At 50.3% G+C, this 19710-nt stretch overlaps 1 protein-coding gene across 1 annotated transcript in view; it reads right to left on the reverse strand.

The window, feature by feature from the left end:
* Nucleotides 1–19710, reverse strand: part of NUP210 (nucleoporin 210) — a 142563-nt gene that overhangs the window by 61088 nt on the left and 61765 nt on the right. Inside the window, exons 12-16 of the mRNA XM_019631065.1 lie at nt 19292–19447; nt 17535–17733; nt 12785–12930; nt 5225–5446; nt 3302–3475 (exon numbers count right to left, since the gene is read on the reverse strand). Coding sequence (XP_019486610.1) covers nt 3302–3475; nt 5225–5446; nt 12785–12930; nt 17535–17733; nt 19292–19447 — 897 coding nt within the window. The remainder of the gene's footprint in view (nt 1–3301; nt 3476–5224; nt 5447–12784; nt 12931–17534; nt 17734–19291; nt 19448–19710) is intronic.

Genomic DNA, 19710 nt, shown 5'->3' on the forward strand with positions numbered 1-19710 from the left:
ACTCATTCAACTCAACACCAAAAAAACAAACAACCCAATTAAAAAATGGGCAGAGGATATGAAGAGGCATTTCTCTAAAGAGGACATACAGATGGCCAATAGGCATATGAAAAAATGTTCAACCTCACTAATAGTTATAGAAATGCAAATAAAAACCACAATGAGATACAACTTCACTCTGGTCAGAATGGCTATCATCAATAAATCAGCAAACAACAAGTGCTGGTGAAGTTGTGGAGAAAAGGGAACCCTGGTGCACTGCTGGTGGGACTGCAGATTGATGTAGCCACTATGGAAAACAGTATGGATGTATCTCACAAAACTGGAAATGGAACTACCTTATGACTCAGCAATTCCACTCTTGGGTACCTATCTATCCAGAGAAACCCAAGACGTTAATTCGAAAAAATATATGCAACCCTATGTTTATCGCAGTGCTATTTACAATAGGCAAGACTTGGAAACAACTGAAATGCCCATTGGTAGATGATTGGATTAAGAAACTGTGGTACATTTATACAATGAAGTATTACTTAAGTATAAAGAAAAATGAAATCTTACTATTTGCTACGATATGGATGGACCTAGAGAACATTATGTTAAGTGAAATAAGTCAGTCGGAGAAAGATAAATACCATATGATCTCACTTATATGTGGAATCTTAAGAGCTGAATGAACGAGCAAAGTAAACAGAAAGTCTCAGAGACATAGAGGAAAAACTGATGGTTGCTAATTGGGAGGGGGGTGGGGATGAGGGAGAAGAGGAAGGGGTTAGACAGCATAAATAGGTAACTACAATATTGCCACAGGGATATGAAAGACAGTTCGGGGAATATAATTAATAATGTTGTAAATATTTTGTAGGGTGTCAGATGGTCACATGTCTTGTTAGGGAGACCACTTCTTGGAGGGGGTAGAGGCTTGATCACTGCACTGTACACCTGAAGCTGATGTTGTATAATATTGTATGTCAACTATAAGTGAATATATATATATATAGTCACGGGATGTGGAGTATAGTGTGGCAGTGGAGTCAATGGAATTGTAATAGATATGTATGATATCAGTGAGGGGTAGTGAGGCGGCGGATTGGGGGATGGAGGTTGTCACTTTGAGGGGTAAAAAGTATAGCTAGTGTACTGTGTTGTAAACCTGAAACTAATTTTAAAAATTTTTAAAAAAAGGAAGCCAGCCTGCATGCAGGGCAGAGCTCAGCCCCTCCCACTCGCCCTATGGACGCGAGCTGCTCTCCAGTTCCCAGCCTCACAAACAGTGGACACAGCTGGCTGCGTTTTCCAGAAGAGTCCAAACTTAGTGTGATTTTATTGTTTTCACAGAAATAATTGCTAAACACATAAAAGTGATAAAAATGTAAAACTTTCAGGACATTCATCTTAATGGTCCCCAAAGTCAGGGAAATAAAAGTCTTTTCCAGAACACACAGATTTTTAGCTTGGGAAAGATGGGCAGCTGCTCTATGCCACATACACCTCGGCCTGATCTCGGGGTAAATGCTGGCTTCCTGGAGCTCTGAGCCTGGGTCTCTTCATCTGTCAAGAGGGAACAAAGGTGGCATATTCCTTTCCTATGCCTGCAGGGGTGGATGGGGCAGTACTCTGAGGCTGAGCACAAAGAATCGTTTCTTTTAACCGATGCAATCAAGGCACCCTCTTTATGGGACCAGTGTCAGAGCTGCGACGTCCTGTGACTAGTGAAGCCCGAGAGAAGGCAGAAGCCCACCTACAGATGGCCAGAGCAGCGGGAGGAGAAGCTGAGCTAAACCTGGAGGACATGGAGGCGGAGTCAAGTGCCAGATGGCGCAGACTGGTGTCTTCCCTAGAGCTTCAAAGAGATGCATTTCGACATAACACAAAGCTGTCCTGTCCTTCACCCAGTGGGGAGCTAATTCCCAGGGAGCTAACTCCCAGATCTTGCTGCCAGGGGCTAGGAGAGGCTGCTGACATGGACAACTTCAGAAGGTTCCAACAGGCATGCAGAGGATTGGCACTGAGCATCTGTGGAGAACTGTAGAGAGCTGAGCAGTGTTCTGACCCGATGGCTCCAGGAGACACAAGGCCCCTGGGGGCCACTAAGGCAGAGTGCCACTGGATGCAGGGGTGGAGCTGCAGGGGCCACTACGGAAGCACTGAGCATGGAACTGGGCAGATCGAGGTTCTGCCTGTGGGACCCTGCCCACCTCTAAGCCCCATGGGCAATCCTTGGAAGGGGTACAAGGACCTGGCCTCACAGATGGTCCTGGTGATGGGGAATGGGGCACACAGGTGAAAGTTCCTGGCACACACAAGTTTTCTGACTACCATATGGGCACAGGAACACAGAAACTCTGGTCTGGCCTCAGGGCCTTTGCACTTGTTCTTCTATCTTCCTGGGGCATCCTTATCTCAGTTCTTCTTGGCCAAGGCGCCTGAGGTGGGATGTGCCCTCCACTCAGGGGCCTTGCCTGGCTCCTCTGAAGTGGCCTCCACCAGTGGCTGTCTTATACCCGATTTCACTTCCTCCACAGCACTTCCCATCCTCTGATCCATCTTGTCTATCTGTGGGCTTCCTGTCACCTCTGTGGGGCAAGTGCCTCACCTGTCCTGATAACTCTGTATTCCAGACCTAGAACTGTGCCCAGCACAGAGGAGGTGCTCAATAGATATATGTTGAAGGAATAAGTGAAAAGAAGCCCAGTCTCGTACTCTGAAAAGGGGCTGGGGCTGGGGCCAGCCGGAAGCGTGTTCATACCCCTGACCCTGACCAGGAGGGCTTCCAGGTCCTCCCTGGTCGGTCAGTCTGGTCTGAGGGTCTTAGGAGTGGAGGGTTGGTGGGCTGCACCCCAAGAGGACCAGATTTGTGGGTTTCACTTTACATCCCCACCATCAGAGTAAGCTCCAGGTGACTTTCTTCTCTCTCCCCACATTTATGTTCGAAACAGCCCATGTCTCCCACACCTGTGGAGAACGCTGCAGCTAGTCACCTCTCCTCACAGCACAAACACACTGTGCACCGACAACAAGCCGCCACCTGCACACCCCCGAATCACAGAAGAATCAAAGAGACTCTTACAAATGCCACGTGCCTTGCAGAGGGGCAGCAAAGTCTCGGATCAGAGAGGCTGTACTTTCACCCGGTACTGCCACTAGCCACAGGGACTGATGACTCTCATCACCTATCCAGGTCGTGGGAATCCCGTATGTAAAGCTGAGACCAAAGCACCCGCCATGCAGAGATGGCTGAGTGGGGAGACCAGGTGGCACAGCACTGAGCCCCCGCCATCATCGAGAAGTGTCCACTCACCACTTGCTTGTTCTGCTGCAGCAGCGGACATGACAGGTCCAGCTGCGGGCTGGCGTAGACAGGCGTTAAGGTGAGCCTGGATGGCGGGGCACACACAAACTTCACCACGGCCGGCTCCAGAGCAGGGAAAGGGTTGGTGATGCTGGGCTTGTTCCCCACAGAGAGGGCAATGACCTGGCGGGCAGAAGGAGCAGTCAGACACCCCAAGTTTGAGGCCCTGCTGCACTGTGAGCCTCGTCTCACCATCCAGCTCCTTGGGACTCCCTGTGCTTTCCTGCAGAATGGGAATGATGATGATATCTACATCCCAGGGGGGTTACAAGGTCCAGTGACATACGCATGGGAGAGCACTCTTAACATGCAGGAGACCTTCTGATGGAAGCCCCTAGTGCCCTCTGCAAAAGTCAGCCAGAACCACTGCCTCTCCGTGGCCCAGGGAAGAGGTGGGTCGGTGGTGCCATGTGGCTTCCCTGCACCCTAGGAAAACCCTACGGGTGCATAAGCAAATTCACAAGTTGGTGGGTTTTTAAATGAGGAATCCATACTGACTTGAAAACACCCCTCACAGTGAGGTGTGGGTGAGAGAGGGTGTGCTAGTGGACCGAGACCTGTGGGGTGGGCCGGAAAAGGGCTTACAGAGGATGAGGGGTTGTGGCCCATCTTTGGGGGCAGCCCTGGCCCCCTCAATGACACATACTCTGTGGGAAAAAATGGTCCGGCCTCGAAGCCCCTCACCCTTCCTGACCACAAGGCAGGACAAGGGCAGTTCCCACGCTGACCTGAAGGTGACACCCTAAAAAAGTAAGACACAGAGCCCTGCAGTGGGAGGGGCCCTAGAGGCTCCAGTTCTGACAGAATGGGGGAACACAGGTGACCAGGCCAAGCCAGGGATAAGAAACTGCTCTGACTTAACTCTGAAGTTTTTCTTAGGATGGCATTATTTATTATTATGTATTGATTTTTCTCATTCTTTGTTTTTTTTTAAACAAACAAAGCCAGTAGGAAGTGGCCTCTCACTGTGTCTTTCTGCTCACAGCCACTAGTATCAGTATGGCCGTCTCACAAGGGCACCTTGGGTGGTGTGCATGTATGTGTTTTAACATCAGCTGATGTCCTTTGCACTATTAAACATGCAAGGATATTCCCCCCACCCCACCCCCAATGGGCGCTCTCCTGTTTTTCTTGATTCACGCTGGCCTCCCAAACTTGCTTTTGGTCTCCCAGCTTTGGGGCACCTGAGAACAGAGAGCGGCACAGCCCTGCTGTGAGCAAAATGAGTGCAGGGCCCTCAGCCTGGGGCCTGAACTGCAAGCTGCCCCTTGATCCAGCTGACTCCAGCCCCGAGGCAGTTCAGGTCAGGCATGTTCTGCTCAATCCACCCAGTCTCCTTATTTTTTAATTTTCAGCATTGAAAAAACAAATATAAAAAATTGAGAGATTTCAAACAAAAAAAATAGTGGAATTCTCAGCTTATCCTGAAACACCAAACAGATCTGACAAACCTGGGCCTGTGGTCTCAGTCACTCCTAATGTGCCTGCCTGCCTGCCCCTGAAGGGACTTGACTTTGTGAGCTCTGATCTCATCGCACCCCGAGTGGATGGTGGGGAACACTGAAGCCTGGAGAGAAGAGGTCACCCGGTAGTTGAAAGGGAGCCAGGACTGAGTAGCTCTGTCAGAGCTGGTGTGTATTGGGGGTCCCAAGTGCCACACTCCACTTGACCTGCTTGCATTCGCTAAGTGACTCTACCTCGCTGATCCTCGGTTTACCTGCTGATCAAATGGGAATAGCAGCAGCAGCTAGCTCTTAGGGTTACTTGGAAGATTAAATAAACTGATCCTGTGAGTATAGCAGGGCACTCAGGGCATGTGACTTCCTACCCTTCCTCTGGGCAAGGTGGGTCTGGGGGTGGGCGCCCTCTTACCTGTTCACCTAAGGCCTGGCAGGTCACAAGGATCCAGTGTTGCTCATAATTCCGGGAGGCAGGAGGGCCAAAGAGAGCAAGACTGATGCTATGCATGTCCTCGGAGGTGACGTTTCGGAAGAACTTGGATGGCTCGAGGACCCAGGGTCTGGGACCTCCTTCAAATAGCATCTCCTTTGATGAGCCAAGGGTCACCAAGGCGACAGAAGAGGGGTCCACGGCCTGTGGGAGAAAGAGGGAGAAGGGTCGCCTTTCCTCTGGGCCTTCCTCCATGCTGGAGGCCCAACCCTGGGCTGCAGAAGTCACAAGAGCCTCCGATGCTCCTCTGGGAACTCAGGGTGCTCATCTCCCACGCTCCCAAGGGTGCTGGCACAAGAGCGCTCTGCAAAGAATTCCGTCCACCCCCGATATGCTGCTGGGGCACAGGGGAATAAATTGACCTGCCTCTTTTGTAAAACAATCCAGTAAAATCCTTGAAAGTACCCACAGCCCCTGGAACTAGAGCTCCACATCTGGACAGAGCAGGATGGAGAGAAACAAGTTGATGCACAAAGATAATGGCTGGAGATGAAACTGACTGTAGAGTTTATCACAACCACATTGTTTTGAAAGGCATAAAACAATCCTAAAAAGAAATACACCAGATAACCAAGGGAAACAGAATGTGTGTCCTTGATGGCAGTATTATTAGTGGTTTGTGTCCCTTACTCTCTACTCCACTGCATTTCCCCCCCTTTCTATAATGTATATATAAACTTAGGGGACAAGCCTTTCTACCCGTTTTGTTCCCAGCACCTAGAACAGTGCCTGGCACATAGGAGGTGCTCAATCATTATTTGTTGAATGAAAGAGCGAATATTAAGTCCTGAAATTAAGTCCCAATAAACAAAGAATGAATTACAATAATTTTTTTTTTTTTTTACAAAAAGCTTTCATTTGTTCTCCCGATGTAGGGTGACTGTTGTGCTGAGGGTCACAGGGTGGGAGTTCCCATGTAGACAATGGTGGTGCTTAGGGTCCCACAGCAGGGGGAGGGACACACCTGAAGGAGGACGTGGTTTGTTCCTTTCGAGGACACCCCCAGACACAGCCAAGGTAAAATGAAGAAGGGAGTCCCTCTGAGGGGCTCTGCAGCCCTGCTCCCTGACTCCCTGCCCAGCTTGACTGATCTCCCTCTCCAGAGGGTCCCACTGAGGTCACCACCATGTCCTTACTTGTCAACCTGCTTCCCTGTTAGTCCCTCCACTCAACCCTCCAGGAGCTGCCAGATGTCCTGTCCTTTTGTTTTTTGTTTTTGTTTTTTAATTTTATTGGGGAACAGCCGTAGTCATTGGTTACACATTGCTTTCATGCTACAATGGCATAGTTGACTCTTTTAAGGAGGACGCAGCTCACAGTGACCCAAGCGGGGATCGAACCAGTAACCTTGGTGTTATCAGCAAGACACTCTAACCAACTGAGCTAACCCGTCACCCCCAGATGTGCCTTCCTAAAACACAGGTCTGACCATCTGCCCTCTGCCTAAATGGTTCTGGGGCACCAGCTGCACTGGGAAGGAAGGCTCAATTACCACTCTGCCCTGGGATAGGGCTCTACCAGCCTGCCCGTTGCCCCCATCTCCCTGCTCCCACCTTCAGACTAGCCTGAGCCCTGGCTGCTGTGGCCCCTACCTACCCCTCCCTTCAGAAGGCCATGCTTCCTCCCTCACCAAGCCACGCTCACCCTGCCAGGGCAACAACTCATTGTCTGGTTCCTGCTTTGAGTGTTGCTCATACTATGAGGAAATGATCTGTGGGTGTCTGTCTCCCAATCAGGCAGTGGGCTCATTAAGGGTAGGGAGGGCATGTCTGTTTCCTTCTGTATCCACAGCACGATCTCAGCCATGTGAGACATGAAACACAGTATAGAAAAAAGTAAAATATTAAAAAGAAAAAAAGACCTACACTGCGATGTTATTCCCCAGCCATTTGATTAGCACAAAACCAAAAGTTCGAATGCTCTGGCACACACACTGCTGTGAATCTGGTGCATCTCTAGAGAAACATGTGCTTTTTAAAAAAATTACTTAATTACTCCTGGCCGAACACGCGTGCCTCCTTGCAGTGTGCATTACCCACTGGGTCTGGGTCTACGCTGCCCCGCTCATCACTGCCTCTGGCTTCACTAAGCCCCCTCCATGCTCTCACCCCCACGGGGCCTGCCAACAGCCTGAAGTCTTTGCGGGTACAGGCTGATGACCCCTCGGCTGTCACCTGCAGTCCTGGACCCGGAGCAGAGCCCCAACCAGATGCCACCTCAGAGTGGAGAGAGGCTGTCACTGAGTGACAGCTTTCAGATGCACACATCCTGATGGACAGGGTGGGCTGGAAGCTAAGGTGATGAGACATTGAGGCTCGGGTTCTCTCGGTTGGGTGCTTACACCAAATCCTTAGCCAAAAAGGACATGACTTCTCAATGAGAATTCTGTCCTTTTGACTTTTATTTTTTGCAATATGAACATTTTCTGAATTTGCTATCAGTAATGAATCCTCCAGGACTCCTCCCTGCACACGTGCACAGGTATGTACACACACATACGGTTCCAAGGAGCTGGGGATCCCTCCACTGATGTCCACCCCCAGACTCTACCTGGCTACACACCTAGGTTTTGAAACTATTAGAAGGGCCCTTTTTCCTGCATGTGAATTGCTATGGATGCTAGGGCCTTTGGCTTTTCCTGCCTGGATGTCTCCTCAAGCTCCTGTGCTCCACTCAGGACACCCTTCCTCAGAGAGGCCTTTTTTGACCCCGTCCAGAGCAAGACCTCCTATCACTCGTTCCCTCCTTTCCCCGCTCAGTTGTCCTGACCACTACTTGCCGTTCCTTTTCATACATGTTCATCCATCCATTTGCTTTGCTGTCCCTACAACTAGCATGATACTGCCACTTGTTAACTGTGTGATCTTAAGCGGGTTAGCCTCACAAGGCTCAGTCTCCCATCCTGTAAAATGGGCATAAAGAGAACTGCTTCTCGGGGCTCCTACAGATTCAAGGCAGTGAGAATGAAAGCCCTGAACACGTGCCCAGCACAGGCTTAATAAACGGCCCCTGCTATTATCAACTGTCATTATTAGTAATGATCACCCCAGTTTACAGATGAAAAGCCTGAGTTCCAGCCAAGCAAAGCAATTTACCCAACTTTACCCAGCTGGTGGGCCCACGTGTGTTCCAATGCCAGATATCCAGTCCTTGCCACCTTTCAATGCCACGACCAGCAAAATTCCACTGTGGGTAAAGCAGGTCACTGGAAATGTCACCAAGGGTGTTTTTTCATGACCAGTCCAAAGGGAGAGGCTGTGCCAAGGCACCACATGTCCTATGATTGACAGCTAGGAACCAGGAATTATCACCTTCAAATTCAATGCCTTCTCATTCAGGCATAAAAGTGTCACGGAATCCTGTGCCAGGGAGACAGGTTAATAATCAACACCACTAGTGACGGACCCATAAGTTATCCAAGCGCCTCAGTGGACATCAAAGTACGGATATCCAAATAGGCAAAGCCAGAAAATAGGGCGCCCATGGACCTGGGTAAGACCTCAAAGCCAGAAAGGAGGGCACCCATGCACCTGGGCGAGATCTCAAAGCCAGAAAGGAAGGTGCCCATTCACCTGGGCGAGACCTTGCTACCCCATTTCCTGATTTCCAAAACAGGAAGATGGGTCTGATCATCCATCCAGAGGCCCTTATTGCGGGTGGCCTACGTTCCAGGAGATGGAATGCAGGCACCTCTGCACAGGGATACTCACACTCAGCCTAGGATAAAGACTGAGGCAAGGGCCAGGGCAGTGGGAGCTAAATCCCCAGCACACCTGGCTGGCCCAGAGGTTCCAGGTCAGTGCATTCAGTATACACTGACAGAACCAAGAAGCCAGGTGGGGTCCCCAGACCCAGGCATTCAGGGGCTTCCAGAGAGTAAGGTGGGATAAGGCACTTTAATTCCTGCAGCAGAAGGGACAGGAAGGGTAACTGGGGTACTGATTGTGGAGGGAATTAGGTCACTGGCGAGAATGTGCCCCCCATGGCCCAAGCAGATAGACAAGGTGACACGTAAGTTGGGAGGAGGCAGAGCCAAGCACTCCCTGAAAGATCTGGAGAGAGTCTTTTCTTCTGCGGACGGGCAAGTCCTTACACTGTGCTTCCAGTACACGCCCATTCACCTGCCCCATCAGCAGCAGTGGTCCTCTGTGTGGACCTGACTTGCTCATTCCCTGACCTTCACCAGCTGCCCACTGCTAGATGCAAATATCCAGCTCCTAAGTGGATTTCAGAAACCTCCTTGTTCTGACCCAACACAGCCTCATATCTCACCCCAAGTTATATCACTACTTCTAGTGTCCCCACCAGCCGTGCTTCCTGCCTCTATGCCCTCCTTCTATTTCTGTGTTCATCGGTGACCTGTCCCCCTGGGGACACTTCATTGTCTCTACTTTATCCGAGTGTCTGCCTTCCCCATAGACAGACAGCCTCCCAAGGCACAGAGTGTGAGATCTCTTCCCAGATCTCTATTCCCCCAGTTCGGGCCTGTAACAACCAAGTTCCCAGGGACTGTCTGCAAAGTAAACAGATAGATGGACCAGCAAACACAGGTTGTAGCAATAACTGTTTGCTTCCTTCCCAGTTTTGACACGCCTCTCTTCCTTAGAGAAAGAACCCCAATTTTATTAGGATGGTAAATAGCTCAGCTAAAATAACTCCCAGCCTCTGTTGCAGTTAGGTGTGAGCAACAGATTAAGTTCTAGCCAGTAAGATACAGGTGGAAACTGCTGTTTTAAACTTCTCACAAGGCTACTACTACAGGAGACTAACTCAGCTGAGAGGCGAGCTCTTTCCCTTTCTGGCTATGTGGAATGCAGATGTAATGGCTGGAGCGCCAGTAGCTATTTTAGACCATGAGGCAACCTTGAAGATGAAGGCCACATACTAGGATGAAGTTGAAAGACAGAAATCTGGGTCCCTGATGTCTTTGAAGATGCCACACTGCCCTGTGTGAGATCTCTTGTGTGAAAGAGAAATGAACTCTCTATTAGTTAAGCCGCTATTATTTGGGTTTTGTTACCTGATCTTAAGTGATATAAAAGCAGAAGAAAGATAAAAGAAGAGAACCATATTCTTCTTCCATAATTTGCCCAGTCAGGAAGCCACCTTGATTGGGACATGCCCACCTTATCTTTACCGTTAATCCCACTTTGGGAGAGTGAACTCAGTCGTTGGCTTCTGACGCTCCAGCCAAACACCCAGATAATCAGACCAGTCATCTGGAGCAAGCACCCAGGAAGGCCCCTGACAAACCTCCCCCTGAGGGTCCTAGTGAAACGCCCCACCTCACGGGAAGCTGTGGCAGGGCTTCCTCGAGAATGACAGCTGCCATCTTAGGGATTTCAATTCTCTGGGACTCTGCTTTCTGAGTCCTCTTGCCTCACCCAGTGAGGGGGCTTCACCTTCTAATTTTAAACTGCCACCCTCCCTTCCTCTGTGCTCCCTATCACTCTTTCACACTTGACTTCTTCCATGGCATGCGTATACAAAACACGTCACTTATTTGGTTTATTTACTGTCTGTCTCTACCTGTCTGCTACAATGTCAATTCATGAGGACAAGAATGTCTGTGCAATTTCTGTATTGCTGTATCCCTCAGGTTTAGAGCAGGACTGGCACACAGTAGGTACTCATATGTTTGTTAAAGAAATGGATGGGCAGAGCAGGAGGAGCAGGGCGGGGCTACTGAATCCCTAATAAGTATCTACCAGCACCTGCTATTTTAGGTCTGGGAGTCAGGAACTTGGTTCTGTCCTAGTTGGTTAACTCTGAACACATTTCTCCCACTTGTTCATTTTAGATAAAACAACCTTCTCAAAAAATTAAATTAGAAATACCATGTAATCCATCAGTTCTACTTCTGGATATGAAAGAAAATGAAGGAAACAAAAGCACTAACTTGGAAAGATTTCTACACCAACCTAAGTGTCTACTGATGAATGACTATTACTCAGCCATAAAAAAGGAGGAAATCCTGCTATTTGCGACAACATGGATGGACCTCAAAGTCATTATGCTGAGTGAAATAAGTTATAGAAAGACAAATAGTGTATGATCTTACTTACACGTGGAATCTAAACAAACAAACAACTCAGACACAGAGCACAGACTGGTGGGTGCAAGGGAGGAGAGTGGAGGTGGGAGAAATGGGTGAAGGGGGTCCAAAGGTACAAACTGCAGTTATAAAATAATTAAGTTATAAAATATAAAAAAACAGCTTGGTGATGACAGTAAACAACATTGTATTGTATATTTGAAAGTGGCTACGAGAATAAATCTTAAAAGTCCTCATCACAAGAAAAAAATTTGTAATAATGTGTGGTGATAGAAGGGAACTAGGCTTCCTGTCGTGATCATTTCTCAGTATATACAAACACTGAATTATCACGCTGTACACCTGAAACTAATATAATGTTATATGTCAATTACACCTCAATAAAAAATTTTTTAAAAAACCCTTGGTTATTGTCTGCTTTATATCAGGCACTATGCCCAGGACCAGTGGCTCTGAGATGAAAGATTCTAACATTACTGAGCTTGCTTCTAACGGCTGAGGGTCACAAACCAAGGGGACCAGAGCTGTCTTAGAGGTTGATGCTGGGTGTCAAGGAAGCACCAGCGCTGATGGGCCCAGCCTGGGAGGCTGGGGGAGAGGCTCCCGGAGGCCAGCCCGTCACCCCTCCTCTAAGGGAGAGGCCAGTTTACCCTGAGCCTCTTGTGTGAGAGGCAACTTCAAACAATGTAAGAAGTAATTATGTTCACCATCCTGCTGCTTAGTAGCTATTGTGAAAACTTCACACCCGCCCTTGGAGGAAAGTCCAGCTCTTTTTCCTCTGTATTTTAATAGCTTACCCTTACTGAGTACTCACCACCTCCCAGGCACTGTTCTAAGCCCATTTCCTTCATTCGCTCAGCTGATTATCATCATACTCTGTGAGGCTGTTGCTGTATTAGCCCCATTTTACAGGCAGGGAAACTTAAGCCCAGAGAAATGAAATCAGCCAAGGTCACAGAGCTGGTGTCAGACCTAGATTCAAGGAGGTGGTGTCAAGGCTGAGGCAGTGAGCTCTAACCTCCAGGGCCGGAACTGCTTCCCGCCACAGAGGAGCAGAGGGAGGCCTGGACACTCGACAGTCACCTGACATCAGGCAAGGGGAGAATGCAAACCTGACTCAGGTCCCTGAGGCCCCAGGATCTGCACCCCATGCCAGGGCTGATGTCCCCTTCTAGGGTTCTTTGGGGGCTCTGCAGGGTAGCTCTGGAGTTCACCCACCCTGGTCCCTGTGGAAGACATCTCATCCGCACGGACGTAGGGAGTCACCGTGTGCCTTCAGAGAGGCTCTGCTCCTCATACTTCCCGACAGTAGCTAGAAAATCTCAGGAGGAGGTCGCTATGAGCAATCCGGGTTTTAACACAAAGTTGCCAGAACAAATGAACAATTCGCATCAGGGAAGCAGCTGGGGGCAAAGGCCCACACTCACCTTAAGGGGCAGGTAGGCAGCAATGGTGATGCGGGCACTCAGGTGAACGTGGCCATGCCTGTAGCTCACGAGCAGCGCGGTGTAGCCCTGGGCCTCAGCTCGCACCCTGACGCCACTGCAGTGCTCAGAGCCTGGCCGGAGCCTCCCTGCAAGAGGAGAGACAAGTGTTCACCATGGACTTGCCTTGCTGGAAAGACACGGCAGGCTGGCAGGCTCTCTGGGCTTGGTACACAGCCTAACTTAACATTTTTAAGGATGATTCCCACAACAGAAAGTACACTTGCTGTAAGCATACAGTTCACAATGATTTTTCGCCCCATAAACTTAGTACACCCTGTATCCAGGACTGGGGTCGAGAAACAGTGCCCTGGAGCCCCCACAGGCCCTTCCGGTCACTAGCTCATCCCCAGAGAAACACGTTAGCTGCCTGCCGACTGCACAGCACAATTTTACTGGCTTCTCTGTTTTATATAAAGGGAATCGCTGAGCACAAACTCCCTTGTCTGCCTTCTTCAGCTCAGTGGTGGTGGTGAGATCCCGCCTTATTTTTTGCAAGTTGTAGATCTTTTACCCACATTTGTTTATATTATTCTGTTGTATGAAAAAAAACTGCAACCCATTTCTTTCTGCTACTGGGAGGATCTGGGATTTTGCTCTATTTCTCTTTTTGCATTATCTATCCATTCCCTACCCATGAATCTTATTTTTTTATGCATTTAAAAGTAAGTTGCAGGCCTCAGCACGCTTCATTCTAAATATTTTAGCAAACACATAATTAGTTACAGTTCAATATTTCTTTATGGTTCTTGTTTTCTTAAAGTCAAATTTACACACAGGGAAATGCACAGATCTTAAGTGGACCACAAGTTGTGACAAACGCAACTGCCTGTGAACCCCCAGCCTCACCTCAATGCAGACCATGACCCCTCACCCCCACCCCGTCACAGGTCCCTCATGGATTTTCCCGGGCGATCCCCAGCCACCCCTCCCCTGGAGGCCGTCACTATATCATTCCAATTATTTCCACCATAGTTTAGTGTTTCAAAAAATTAAATAGTTTTACTGAAGTATAACTCACATACTACAGAATTGCCCATTTGAAGTACAAACATAATTCAGTGGCTCTTAACATGCGAAGTTGTGCAACTATCACCACTAATTTTAGAACATTTCATCCCTAGAAGGAAAACCCATACCCAGGACCAGTCGCTCCCTGGTCCCTGGCAGCCACTGCTCTGCCTCCGGTCTCTGCATGGACCAGCTCTGCCACACACTACCCATCAGTGAGCTGTGCTCGGGGTCTAGCTCAGCTCATGCAGCATGTCTCTGAAATTCAGCCATGCTGCTGCGTGATCAGTGGCTGCTTCCTCTGGACTGCTGAGAAGTACTTCACTGCAAGGGTGTCCATGGTTTGCTTACCCGTTCAGCAGCTGACAGGCATTTGGGTTTCCAGTTTGGGGTAATTGGGAACAGAGCTGCTGTGGACACTCATGAACAATCTTCTCCACACTCTGAGGACACATTCTGCTTTTGCTCTCACTTAGGACACATTTCAGTGCATGCTGTTTTCCAATGGCCAGCACCATGGCCCTGGGCAGAAGTCCCTACGTCACCAGGAAGGGGGGCCACATAGTCCACAGGTAGAGCCCAGGAGCACCTGAAAACTGCAACTCTGCCAAATGGGCCTATTTGTGTCCATAGTTACACAGACAAAAAGGACATGGAAATGACGGGTTTGAGTGTGGACCCTGTCTTCCAGTCAAGTACAGAGAGTCTAGGCAAATGCTATCTGGACGTGAGCCTGAATGCTGAGAAGGGAGCCAGGCCCTTTGTATAGCCGAGAAGGGCTCAAGAATGGAGCCCCAGGGGGCACACTCTGGCTCTGACGGCACTGCAGGGAAGCTTCCTAATGATGCCATTCCCCCAACCCCACGCCCCAAGCTGCCTGGCGTGCAGATGTTCAGTGTTCAGTGCTCCCTGCGTACCGCCATTGGGCCCCTGCCCTGGGGAGGGGAGGCCTACCTGCTCCCACCGGAAGTATGCCACATCCTTTCTCAGGCTCCCCACACACTCTTCACACTCTGCTCCTCAGAACACTCTCCCCTCATACCCTGCCAGTCTCCTCCTTCAGGCCTCAGCTGTCACCTCCTCTAACAGCCTACCCAGATACCCCCATGTTGGCTGCGACGCCTGTCTTCTGCAGTTTTCTGGGGAAAATGTTTGGGCATTTCTGGGGGAACATGTGGGTACATGCCCAGGAGTGGGACAGAACTCAGGGGACCTGTGCTTCGCCACCGGTGCCCTCTGTCTCAGGCACCATAACTACCTGTTGAGCCATCTGTCTCTTTAGATAGCAATGGCCGTGAAGGTGAGACCATGTCTCTCATATTTACCAGGGGAGCCCCAGAGCACAGCACGTAGTAGGTGCTCAGTGAACAGGGAGCTGAAAACCAGCTGAGGCTCAGAGCCGAGACAGGGCCAGGGAAGAGCACCAGCTGAGTTGCTGCCACCCCCAGGGGCTGAGCCTGGCCAAATCGGATACTGGAACACCATGGAGAGGTTCATGGTAATTCCTGAAGCCAAGGGCCTTTTAGGGGTCTTCAACGCTGGAGACAAGGCAGAATGGCATCCCAGCGGCCAAGTCCGGCAGGAAGAGGGTGAAGCCCCCAAGTGACCCAGATGGTGCTGGCCACCTGCGGTCTGGGGTTGCAGCTGTCGAGGGAACCTGCTACAGCCCATTTCCAAGAACCATGGCCTGGGTCCCATCATGTGTGCTCTTAACTTGGGCAAGATCAAGGACATGCACTTGAGAGAGCGAGACGGCGAGCGAGCAAGAGAGAGCAAGAGAGCGAGCGAGCGAGAGAGCAAGAGAGAAAGCTGTTAGCCTGATGTGGGGGTCACCCCTGTCCCCATCTGTTTGTTCCATGAGCCTCCTGTGCTCCAGGGCAGGTGTCACTCAGTGCTAAACCCCTCTGGTCTCGAGTCCCATGGATTTCCACACCAGTATCTCTGCTCTGAGAAGGCGCCAGGTTGTAAGGCACATATCTCTCATATAACCTAAGCCCTATCACAAGCCTTCACACAGACATGTACACTCCACATTGGGGGACACTTAAGGAGGTTTCTAAGGGAAATTCTGACACCACATGATTTCTACCTCAGCTATTGTCTTCAGAACAAAACTGCTTGAAAATGTCCCACACTGGGCTGAAGGACATGCATTTGTAACCCTCACAGCAGCAAGGGGTTGGTATCCCCATTTTATACATGGAGACTCCAAGGCTCACAGAAGTTGGGCAACTGGCCTGATGTCATGTGGAAGTGGTGCTCAGACCCGGACCCGTGGAATCCCAAACCCTGCCCATTATTCCTGGGACCTCCTGGGCTGCAGCCTGCAGATCCCCTCCAGGACACACGTGGGGGACGTACTAATGGAGCTGGTTCCTCTCCTGCTGTCAGTGGGCCTCTCTCTCCCGAGTGCTAACATTTTTCTCCATCCTAAGTGGCTGCCCACTGAGGACATTTAAGGTTTCATGAAGCTCCCTTTCTCCTAGGTGGTCAGAGAGGACAGAGCAGCGCCCTCCAGAGGAGGACAAAGATGTGGTGATGTCTCAGACATGCGGCCTCCTTCCTCTGTGCAGCTTCACGTTCAAACAGCAACATGAGTAACCACAACTACAGAGCAGCAGAAAGCCGCCTGGTACCACAGGCAATTCTACAAACGCCTCTGTCTATTAGGCTGCTAAACTCTGCCAAGATCAAGTTGTCGCCCGTCTGCTCAAGAACTGTTGGTGGCTCCCCACTGCCTGGACACCGAGGTCCAAGCCCTCCATGATTTATGATTCAACAGGGTCAGCCACGCCAGGCCCACTGTGCGTGCCCACGTCCCCGGACCTGCCCACCTCCAGGTCTCGGCTCAGGAGCCCACCCACCGAACGATGGTCCCTATTTCTTGGTTCCTTCCAACCCCTGCGCAAACCTTACTCCTCCCTCAGTGGCTCAGCAGTCCTTGGTTTTCTTCATCTGCAAACCAGAGAAGAACCTCCTACTGCCCCTGAGCCGACTCCCCTGAGAGGCCCCATATCTCGGAGGACTAGGGCTCCCGGTCAGTGTCAGACACATACCAATCTACGTCATCCCATCCCGTGCCCTTCTGTGACCTTGGATAGTCTCAGTCTCTTCATCTGACACATGGCCCTACCACAGCTCCTCCTCCCATGGTGGTTCTGAAGTCCAAGGAGGCCATGCTGCTCTGCGCCCAGCAGGGTTGATGCTCCTTACACTACTGCCACTGCCACCATCACCACCAATATCACCAAAATCCTGCAGGAGATGCTAGAAAGATCAACATGCACGGTCTTGATGGCTCTGGGGGGTGGACCTTACACGTCACAAAGGTGATGCGGTTCGGTCACTAACCCAAACCCCTATCACAGTGCACCTACTGAGCACCTACTGACTCCAGGCATTGCAATGGGCACTGTGAAATGCAGTTCTATTTGGGATGACACCCATTTTAGAGACATGGAAACTGAGGCTCAGAAAGAACAGTGACAGTGACACCAAGGGTCACACAGTAGGTAAGGTCCACACCAGACGGTTGCTAAAGGTTGACAAAGGGACAAATGCCATTTCTCATGCTTGTGACCCCCTGCTGCCTCCAGCCCTCTGTGGAAGATTCTAGGCTGGCCCACATTGAGAACCCATGGGCGTGCCCCAACCCCACTGCCCACTTGTCAGGGCTGGTTACCTGGCAGCGGCTGGAATACACCCTGGTTCTCTACCTCAACCACCAAGTCGAAATGGGAGCAGTCGCTCAGGGTGACAACCTCGTTGGCCCCGCTGGGCATGAGGCCGGTGATCCTTAGGGGCAGCTCCAGGGTCTGGCCCACTCGTGCCTCCACCTGGCACGGGGCGAACTCCATGCCACTGGGCTCGATCACATACACCTAGAGGACAAGATGTGGACTAGGGTCATCAGGTTCTGCAGAGGACGAAGGGACACTGCTCGGATTTACTAACAGCTGCTGTGTGCTGGGCACTAAATATATGTCGGTGAGAAGTCAGAGCTGGGGGGACATGTGGGTACATGGCAGGGACAGGGGTGATATTCAGGGATAGAGATGTCAAGAGAGGCCCCTCTGAGAGTGTGATATAAGAGCTCAGACCTAAGAGCCAAAAGTCTCGGGAGAAGCATTCTGGGAAGAAGAGACAGTCCATGCAAAGGTCCTGAGGCACGTGCCAGCTAAGCACATTGGAGGAATATTAAGAAGGCAGTGCACAGGGGCCGGGGGGGGGGAGCAGTAAATAATCACAGAAAACAAGACTTACCAGACTCCAGGTTCTGTTCTAAGAACATCGCTAACTCATTTAATCCCCTCTCCCTGTTAAGAAGGTTCTATTACCAACCAAGTGACGTGAAGAAACTGGCATGGGAGGACCCTGCCCGAGCTAGAGCATGGTGAAGTCTGGCCCAGGCAGTCCAGCTCTGGAAGCCAAGCTCTAACCATTACACAGACTGCCTACTGGGGAATTGTCCTCTGGCTTTTGGCTCAGCCACTGGGTGAAAGGTAGCACATTTACTGCATTTACTGAGATAAGCAGCTTGGGAGACAAGGAAGGAGCAATGTGGTTATAGTATATCCAGATATTTGACAATCATGCTGTAGCTAAAGGGGTTTCTGTTACGACCCTCTTCACATGGGACTTAGAGCAATCTTTGGATAGGGGTGTGTGTGTGTGTGTGTGTGTGTGTGTGTGTGTGTGTGTGAGAGAGAGAGAGCGAGAGAGACAATAAAGACTAAAATAACCTATTGTCAGTATCCCAAATCATGTGAGAAGGTCAGGATTGGACACACCATGTATGGGCCTTTGATTTCTCCCCTAAATGAAATCATAGAAGGGGCTGAGGTGAGGGTCAGGTAGTAAGAAGGAGGTAGGTCAGGAGGCCACCAGGTGGCGCTGGCCAAGGTTCAGCTGCAGGCAACCATCCCACCTGCGGCCTTTTCTAGGTGAGTTGGTCCCACATTACTCAGATTCAAAAGGCCGGAGTAAAACCCTGGTGCAAGGACTCCTGACTTTGTGTGTGAACATAAGTCAGAGGAAAGGAGTCAGGACCCGGTCTCTTGGAGCTGGGGCCTTCCTTTCACTGTGAATTTACAACCCAACATTCAGTGACACTTCTAATTTGCAGAGTCCTATCTTCTAGGTCTGGGGGATTTTCTAGAATGACTCCTTTGATTATCTCATGTCTTCTGTGTTCTCTGGTCTCCCTCCCAGAAACTCTAGTTATGATGACCTTGGCCCTTTTGGTCCCATCCTCAGCCTGGTGTGCAACATCATTTCCATCTCCAAGATATGGCTGTGAGCTCCTCAAGAGCATCACCTTGCCCACTGCCAATGCCAAATACAAGACCAAGGGCTAAAGGGTGTTTCTGAATTAAGGGGCATCTAGAGACCACCATCCCAAGCCTCTTTCCTGGGCTGTCCTGGCCCCTGAGTTCTCACCTTCATCTCCCCGAAATGTAGTGGATTCTGAACATCATGTGCCTGGATTACACTGAGTCCTATGTCACTGCCTGTCGTCATCACACCCTTGACAGTGACCGTGGCGACACTGAGACTTGATGAAGACCAACTGAAGTTCCCACTCCCGCCATGGGCCTGGGGGAAAAAAATCATCATCTAATCAGCTCACCTGCGTGGCCTCTGTTTCACACACACATTCCCTCACATACCTCACCCTCTCTCACACACACTCACACGCCCTTGTAGTCTCACATACACTCACACTCATTCTTTCTCACACATACAAGGTCAGCATCCCCCCAGTGCCTGGAAAACATGGCATCAAGCCACAGCCTGACTGGAGGCTGGCTCTGCCCCTTGCTCTCTCTACCATGCCTCATTTCTAGTCCTCACGTTCT

Source organism: Hipposideros armiger, unplaced genomic scaffold, assembly GCF_001890085.2.
Source record: "Hipposideros armiger isolate ML-2016 unplaced genomic scaffold, ASM189008v1 scaffold_982, whole genome shotgun sequence".
NCBI classification, from domain to species: domain Eukaryota; kingdom Metazoa; phylum Chordata; class Mammalia; order Chiroptera; family Hipposideridae; genus Hipposideros; species Hipposideros armiger.